Genomic DNA, 9,354 nt, shown 5'->3' with positions numbered 1-9,354 from the left:
ATTAATCTGTATTTAATTTTTACAATGAAGACTACAGAAATTAAAATCAAATGTAAAATAACACTGAATGTGTTATTTTACATTTGATTACTTTAATTTCTGTAGTATTTCTTACCTGAATAAAAACTTCCTTAACCTGAAAAACTTACGTTTCATAGCTCTCTTTATTCTATTGCATGTATTTGTGCTGTTGTTTGCCATTTTTGTATTTGTTCTTATTTTATTAATGACTTTTTACTTTACTTGTTTGTATATGCTGTCAATTATAGTTCTTAGAAAGAAAATCGGAATCGGCAAAAATCGGTATCGGCAGATCACACTAACAAAAAAAATTGGAAATCGGAATCGGCCAAGAAAATTGCAATCGGTGCATCTCTACAAATAAGCTGCTGCCATACAATATGTTTATAGTTATTGTACAATGTTAAGCTCTAACGAAATGTATTAAGTTGGGCCCCTTTCAGATTTTCCAAATAAACCCTGGAAATTATTTAATTATGTTGAAAATGAATCCCACTGCTCATCACTTTTATGAAGATGGAGAGGCCCAGGTTAAGACATCTTGGGATGTGTTTCCATTACTGCAGAAAACTCTGCATCCATTAAGCCTGGGCATGTTCCATATTTCTCTTTTTAAAAGCGATTGCAAAATGAGCAATTCAATACTGAAGGTCACTGCCAGTCATAAGTATTTTGTCAATGCTAGTACACCAATTAGCTAAGTTCAGCTTGAATTAATGAACAGCATAACACCTAATGCTCGTATCATATAGCATATACACAGTTTTTCCCCTAGGTTTAATTTTTTTTTCTGGACTCTTTTTTAATGGTTAAATTAAATTGTATTAATCAAAAAGCATGTCTAATTAATTAAAATCATGAAACTTAAACAATTTAACATCAATTTATTAAAAATGTAACAAAAATTACATGTTTAGGGCCCTAGGAAATGTTTTATTGTTACCAAATTCTGTTTTTAGCATGTCTAATTATTTGAAAGCATAAAAACAAGTTTCATTTATTCTTACAATAGCCTTATGATTTTTTGCTCAGAAATTCTGTGTTGTGTATTTACATTTGTATATATTAGGCATAAACATTCATTTAATCTATCTTTTAAGTAATGAAAATTAAACAAATTTAATTTTTTGGAAAATAAAAGGTCATTTAATATTGCAATTAAAAAAAAATTAAGAAATATTGTATGATTATTCCTTAAAAATAAGGTTTTAATAATTTTAGTAGTAGTAGTAGCAGCCTATTATGTACATTCTACTGAACAACAGTAATATATTTCTGCCGCAATGCCTTTACATTTCTGTGTGTATATGATATGAGGATAGTTTTACTCAAATGAAACGGTCAAATTCTCATGAAGTGACTCTCAGAGCAGTTCTGGAGTTGTTGTTCATGTATTTATGTCCTCATTTAGTGAGACGACAGACCACCGCAAGCTTCACGTGCTTCAGTACAAGTAACTGTTAGTAAACAAAACATTCATTAACACAGAGACACGCAGAATTCATATTTAAATAGTCGTTTTGTTTCTTTATATTTACAAATACTAGTGGGAGTGGGAGTGCGCGCACGTGTGTGTGTGAGTGTGTGTGCGCCCGCGTCGGGGCGGAACTCCGCTGTGCGCGATACAGAGAGCGCGTCCATAACGTAGAGACCGAAATGACATGCCGTCGTGTATAGACCCGTTCTATCGGAAAGGTAACTTTAAATGACTTCTGTTGTGATCTGGCGCTATAGAGAAAATATAATTAAATAAAATTAACTTAAGGGAGGCGGGGGGTGCCGCTGGGGGGGCGGGCCTCCCCCCTAATATAATGGCAGGGGAAACACTGTATACAGTAGGGCTGCACGATTAATCGAATGCGATTGTCACATGCATTTTGTTAGTAAAGCCGGTTCTGTAATCAACCCATCAGATATTAAACTATCCCTCTCCTGGTGCATTTATCCACATTACAAGAAATTACCACAAATACAGGGCCTGACAGTTACACCTGTCTGCACGGTCTGTCTCCTGTTTTACAGAGATGCATCTTTCCAGGAGCACAAAAAGGTATTAAACAGGTTTCCCAGCCAAACACTGGACAAATTATTATCGATTAGGAAGCGAAACCAGAAATCACCTCAGCAGGGAACCCACCGGCATCAGAGCACAATGTCTATTTGATCACACTGACAGTGTCAATAAAGAGTGTTTAATCAGGGCTCCAGCAGGGAAGCTCAGCTCAAACAAAGAGCGGATTAACTGTCCCACCACCTGCCTGTATAAGGGCTGGAAATGCAATTAACCAAAGACGATGCCTCAACAACCGCAGTGTTGTGACAGATAGTTACCATACAAATGTGTACAGAGATACAGTACCAATACGGTTTAACTATGCTATCTGTGCTAGTGTGCTGCTGGGATAACCCTGCACCATGCATGCTTAAATGCAAGCTTTTCAGCACAAATATTCCTCTCTTCTACGGATATTAGGTTTTTTTATTAGCGATACACTGATATTAGATTTGTGGCTAGACTTGTGCCGGTATTCGGTAATGCGATATGTCACGGTAATGAATATGCACGATATTGTTATCGTGGGCACTTCTAAATACCGTGAATAATTATATATTACAAATTATTCAGAATTTCAGCCATTCAGATTTGTGTATTTGCTATGATGTTCATCACAGCGCCAAATACTTAAAGGGATCCCCGGGTATTAAGTATATAGTATTTAAATTAAAATTATTTAAACCCTAAGCATTAGCAATTAATCGCAACATGAAAATTTGATACCGGCATATCCCTATTTGTGGCCAACACAGATAAGCTGATACTTATTTTTTATGTTATGGCAGATGACCTAAAATCCTACATTTTGCCAAATAAATTAAAATTAAAACATTAAAAAAGTACCATTTTAGCAACAACAACAAAAACAACAACAAAAAAATAATAATAATAAACAAAATAAAAAATACTGTTTTGAATGCTACACGATTAGGCACCCCAACGATAAACGGATATTCATTTTGAGATTTGCTACATTTAATGTAGCAATTTTTATTACGACAAATGTATTATTATTATTATTATTATTATTATAAATTATTAAAGGAAGTGAATGTTGAAGAGATTCTACATTTAAAATGAGGATAAATGAGCATGTGAAATGAAGAGAAATTAGTTTTTTTACAAAACAAACAAACACCTTGTATTTTATATCGAAAATCTTATATACATTTAAATATTAGCCTTTTTTTTTTTTTTTTACATTATAGTATTTTTTTTAAAAGTGGTTGTGTACAGTTGTCATCATGATATTGGCTGCAGTAATTCATTAAATAAGGAGACATACCGATTTGCATATTTCATATCAAGTGCTAAATCAATGACATCAGCAGGCGCAAGTCATTTTTACATTTAAATTTAGTCATTTAGCAGACCCTTTTTTTTTTTTCCAAAGTCTCAGTTAGCTTAACGCAGTGCACGTAGCAAGGTTTTTTTTTTTTTTTTTTTCATTTTTGGTGAGTTGATGGTTCAAGATGCTTTTGAAAGATGCTCAGTGCTCTCTCCTTTGTCGCTCTGTATTGGCCAGTCGATGAACTGAAGGTTTTGCATGCCCCGACATGCCTAACACCTCTACCATCTCTTAGCCTCGGAAAGCTTAGACCTCAGCCTGCATCAACTTGTACACTTGCGTTCATTATCTTGGGGAGCTAACATGGCAATGATGAAAGGAATCCGCCAACGCACTTCAGGAATCCATGGCCTAATGATCCAGAACTTGAAGCTCAAATGACAGTTCCTCTTAATAACGGATGAGAAGAACCGCATTTGGAGTATCTAGGGTTAAGGTTTGTTCTGACATGTTTTCTGATAAAGAGGTTTTTTGTGCTGCTGTTAAACCACTGATCAGCTACGCTCACACTGGGACAGTTTACCAAGTGCATGTATAAGGGCTTGCAAAATCGCTAGCCTGACATTACAGGGCTATTGTATCTTTCGGTTAGGGTACCAAAATGTATCATCGCCCTGCCCAATGGACTATCTTGAATAGTGATATAAGATTCCTTCCTTGATTCACGTTGTTCACTCTCGCTTGTAGGGGTGAAATGGATCGTAGTTGATCATTTGCACATTTTGCCAATTGAAACATTCATGCATTTTAAACCATTGAAGCACATGAAGAGGCGAAAGATAATTCAATTAGGTACTCACGCACTGTTTTCTGCGCTTGTATTATTTATCTATGCTTGAAATTTGTTCATTTGTTCTCATTTTATTACTGATGGTTCACTTGTCTTCAAAAATGTTTGACCTTCATTAGTTATGCTCATATTTTTTGCTGTGGTATCGAAGTACTTAAAGTGTTCTTTAAATAATAAAGAGACACTTTTTTGCTCATCCAAAAAAATGACCTGATCTGTGACTCAAAATATGTAATACGATCCGAACCATGAGTTGTGTGATCTTTTGCACCCCTACTCTCCTGACATGCAATTTGAAGGAAAAATACAATCACGAAAGTTTTTGATCATGCCGATTTGTCAACAGTGAAGTTCAGCTGATGTCTCTTTTATCTGGGCTAGTTAAATTCATTTTGGGCTACCAAAATCTGAAGAATGCCTGCCCAAATGGCTAGCAGGGATTTTGAAAGTTTGCAAGCCCTGTGTATGCTAGAAACACTATCACTCTATTTTCATGCCATTTTCCACACCAACACGAATGTTCAGCACAAAAATTTGGCCCGTTTTTTGCATGTGGCGGATGGCATGATAGTAAGTGTCACATAATGAAAAACAGGGATTGAAATTAACTTTTTCACTCACCAGCCAATTTGGCTACTAAATTTTTAAGTTACCGGCCATTCATAACTTGAAAAAAAATCCAGAAATAAACCAATAGTTTGAGGCCGTCTACACTGGGCGTGACAAAACGACCGTTGCAAATCATTTTGTGTCAGTACTAGGGGTGTGTGACATTAACAAAAAATAATATCTCAATACTTTCTGGGATTTTATCAATAACGATAATTAGACGATATTTTGCTGAGTGTGTTATTGTGCTGATATCTTAAGGACTACCGTGGACAGCTGACTCCTAAAGTTTTTGATATTCTTCATATTCTGTGTGGTCAGTTCACAGTAGTGATAGAAATGAATCTTTTCCAATAAGTTTAAATTGATTTTTACCTTTTATGGCCATTTTAACCTTTATAAAGCAATTTTTTCTAAAAGCGTGCATCATCTTTTGAGTCAAATTCTTACACTTAATCAGTCAATTATTATAATAATATATTTAGGCTGTTACTAAACAAATGAAATCAGTATCAATAAAATTCATCTTCAGCAGAAGTAGCATATGAAGTGGCATTTAGATGTATTTACACGTGTTAATGCAGCTTAGAGGGACATGGAATACTTTAACCTGCAGTTACAAATGCACAAATAATGTTTTGATATTTTAAACATGAAATGTTGAATATTTGAAATTATTTTAAAAATGAAAAGATACTTTAATTGTGAAATTAAAACCACCAGTAGGTGGCAACAAGTCACTGACTACGTTCACATGGACATCAGTAATCTAATTATTTACCTTACAGTAATAATGTGATTAAGGTGTTTACATGTCTATTCTGCACTTCAGTAATGAAAAAATAAAAAATAAAAACAGACTAAAATAGGAATACTCCACATGTCTTAATTCGATTTCTGTTTACTTCGATTATGACTTTAGCCGGATCAAGGTAATCAAAAATCTCTGTTTACATGGTAGATTCTTAATCAGAGTATTGTCTTAATCGTATTAAAATCGGAGTATTGTTGTCCATATAAACGTACTCACTGATAAGTGAGTCATTGTGATTGAACCGAATCATTTAAACGGTTGATTAATTCAGGAACGAAACACCGTCGTGTTGCTCAGAGACGCAAAACTGTGCTGTGGCTGTGTTTGGGATGTTTTTTGTAGGCGAAATAGTGCAGAAATAGCACAAAAAACAGTCAATATGGTGTCTAAAACGTAAGTCTCTTGATATTATCTTATTGTTTATTGAACGGTTGTAAAAAATCAATATCACATTTGTAACCATGCTGATTTTTTAAGAAAAAAAACGGCACTCTTCGTGTGATATTGATTAACTATATCAATTGATATAAATATATACATTTTCTGCCCCCTTATCTTGAATTTTGTGATCATTCTTAATGCATATTAATAGACTGAATCATGCAGTGAAAGAACGCACTCTTAATGCGCACGCGCACTAAAGCCTGTGTTGGTCTAACCAGACTTCATCATGTCGCTTATGCGTGCATCTGTAGGTGTGTTTTGTTTGTTTTTTGCAATATACTCGATAATGTCATGATGTCTCACAAGTTCAGTATTTGCGCTAAACCTGCGCAGATTTGGCTTGCATGAACTTCCCCAAGAAATTAATGACTAAACATAACTTACGAAAAATAACCCGCAAAATTGGCTAGTAATTTGACAGCGTTACCCACCACAGCTGATTTTTACCCGCATTTGGTGGGTGTTAATTTCAAACCCTGATGAAAAACATATGACCAAAAAAAACACTTACACATTTTAACCACAGTGAGATCTTGCATAAAATTACAGAGATCTTATTGGTTCTTCATCATATCAGTCTGTGACCCAAAATTTGCCAGAACTTTTTTTGAGGCTCGTCATTGATGATTGATTATTTTTTCCCCGTTTGCCTAGTGAGGTCAGATTTCCTCTTGCCTTAGCTTGCCAACAATTTTACTGGCTCCAACACAAAACAAAATATAATTTTATCAAAATAAGTTATATTTATAGTTATACATATAGTTTAGGGTAAATACATTTATTTTATCTATACTTTATTTCAGTTCATGTTTATTTTAGGCAATGTTATTAAATCAATTTTTATGGTTTTAGTTTTAGTAACGATAATAACTCTTACTTTTAGTATGGGGGCAAAGACAGTTTCCTCAACCGACCATGAGAGTTGTGGCAAACAACCTCCTTAACACATGATAAAATTACTGTAACCCTAAAACAGTTTTTCGAGACACTAAAATAATAATGAGGAAATAAAATATTCTTGGATAAATGTCATAGGCATTGATTTGTTTTGAACTTTGGAGTCAGAATTACTGAGCAGAGTTACTATACACACTTACCCACAGCAGGTGCATCATACTCATCTCCCAGCAGGATCTCAGGGGCAGAATAAGCCAGCGAGCCACAGCTGGTGGTCAGCTTCTTTCCCGGCTGAAACTTATTACTGAAGCCAAAGTCGGTGAGCTTGACCAGGCCCTGTTTCTCAAAGAACACCACATTCTCCGGCTTCAGGTCACGGTGAACCACATGCAACCGGTGACAGTACGAGATGGCGTGCACGATCTGGGCGAAATATTTCTTGGCCAGCTCCTCGCTCAGTCCCTCCTCGTGCTTCATGATGTAATCAAACATGTCACCACCATCGCCGAGCTCTAAGATCAGGTAGAGCTTGGTCTGCGTGTCGATGACCTCGTAGAGCCGAACGATGTTGGGGTGCTGAACCAGTTTCATACAGCGGACCTCCTGGAACAGGTGACCGGTTGCGACCGTGTCGAGCTTGGTCTTGTCAATTACCTTGACTGCCACTTTTTCGCCGGTGAAGACATGACGCGCTAGTTTGACCACGGCGAAATGGCCACGGCCGAGCGTCTTGTCCAGGTCATATAGTCCAGCGATCTTTCCGTCGTACCCGCGCTTGATTCCCGCCATGATTGCTGGCTTAAACCGGAGGAAAAATCCAGCTCACTTCAGCACATTGGCTGGTGACGGCAATCCCATGATGGCAGGTTCCTGATAATCAGAGATACACAAGAACAAAAATTAGTAATTAGAACACAAACAGTCATAAATTGATAACAGCCACAATTATCATTTTATAACATTTGTAATCTTGCATGTTGACGTCACATTGAAGACCTTAAAGCTCTGTGTGGCCCAATGGTTTGACCAGTGCCATTACATAACCAATTTTAGCCCATGGGCTACCAAAACTGCTGAAGGTTCTACCACTCTTTCTCCATTGTGGTGAATTTTTTTTTTTTTAAGCTGCTCAAGATGCTTCACCAGAGAAGACAAAAAGACATTTTATATATACAGTAGTCAACATTTGAAGTGGATCAAAAAAAGTTAATCAAAGTTGTCATAAGACAAGAACACATTTTGGTTTTTAGATTTTAGGACAACTTTGATGAAAGGTTTTGATGCACTTCAAATGTTGACTACTATATAATACAAAAATAAGAGTCAAAGGCTTTTCTGAAATAATATGTTATGCATGTAAAATCTACTAGTCATGCTTGTTAAACTGTATAAAGATCAAACAGTTTGAACAATCAGAATCAAGCCTTGCAGAGAGTAGTAGCAATGTAGTAACCAATGTTTTTTACTCTAGTTTAAGAGTCAATTTTAACTCTTTATTCTAGTTGCAATAATAAATTATTCGCATGTTTATATAGCCCAATAGCCGATTTCACTGAAAATCAGAGTACTCCCATCTTGCCAAGCCACAGAGCGGTTCCACTGCCACAAGCCTTCAACATGGACCATCATAGATTTGTATTGATTTCCTCGCGGTAGTGAAAAAATAAAAGCCACAAGTCTGCCAAGTAAGCTGGTGCTCCAGAAGAGAGGCTGCCTCCTAAAAGGGCTGATTCAATTTTAGTGGCATTAACCAGTGCTGGAGATGACTGCCATGAGAGCGGCCATGACTTTCACATGTGCATACCATTCTATTTATTCTCCATATCTCCAAAAATCATGTCATACATCAGAAAGAGATAAAGTATCGAATGATCAAGGTTGCTAAAACACAAGCAACAAAATTATTATTATGCAGCACTGCATTTTTAATTTTCTTTAGGAAATTTGAGTGGTGCTGGTGCTTGCATTCAAAATTGATGCCAGGGTTTTTGAGTGCTTTTTAGCACGTTGGTGATACTAGTTTGCTGCTGGTCAAAGTCAAAAGAGTCCATTATGAATTTTATATGATATTCTGGATCCTACATATGGCTTTTTCCTCCTAGTGTCAGACTTATAATTGATTTGACTAGTGTTGTCAAAAGACCCGGTACTTCGGTACCAAGTCGGTACTAAAAAAATGAAAACGTTACAGTACCAGGTTTTTTTAAGTACCGGTAGTACCGAGTACCCGGTCAACCCGGTTCTTGATGCGCTATCCGAAAGGTGTGCAGATGCGCTCTCTTCATAAAAGTACTGAGACGTGGCTACATCAAAATGAGGAAACACACCAAACTAACAAAACACTTTAAAGACAGACACCCAGATCAAATGAAAGA

The 9,354-nt window shown here is 36.2% G+C and overlaps 1 protein-coding gene across 1 annotated transcript in view; it reads right to left on the bottom strand.

Moving 5' to 3' along the window:
* The window catches only part of LOC107723077 (SNF-related serine/threonine-protein kinase-like), a 50,591-nt gene extending 42,747 nt beyond the window's left edge, over positions 1-7,844 (bottom strand). The window contains exon 1 of the mRNA XM_016531582.1: positions 7,180-7,844. Within this exon, the coding sequence (XP_016387068.1) occupies positions 7,180-7,768 (589 nt within the window). The 5' untranslated portion in view covers positions 7,769-7,844. The remainder of the gene's footprint in view (positions 1-7,179) is intronic.
* Between the last annotated feature and the right edge of the window lie 1,510 nt (positions 7,845-9,354).

Source organism: Sinocyclocheilus rhinocerous, unplaced genomic scaffold (genome assembly GCF_001515625.1).
Source record: "Sinocyclocheilus rhinocerous isolate Xijiao unplaced genomic scaffold, SAMN03320098_v1.1 scaffold1686, whole genome shotgun sequence".
Lineage (NCBI taxonomy): Eukaryota > Metazoa > Chordata > Actinopteri > Cypriniformes > Cyprinidae > Sinocyclocheilus > Sinocyclocheilus rhinocerous.
This window is presented reverse-complemented; position numbering and strand designations above follow the sequence as displayed.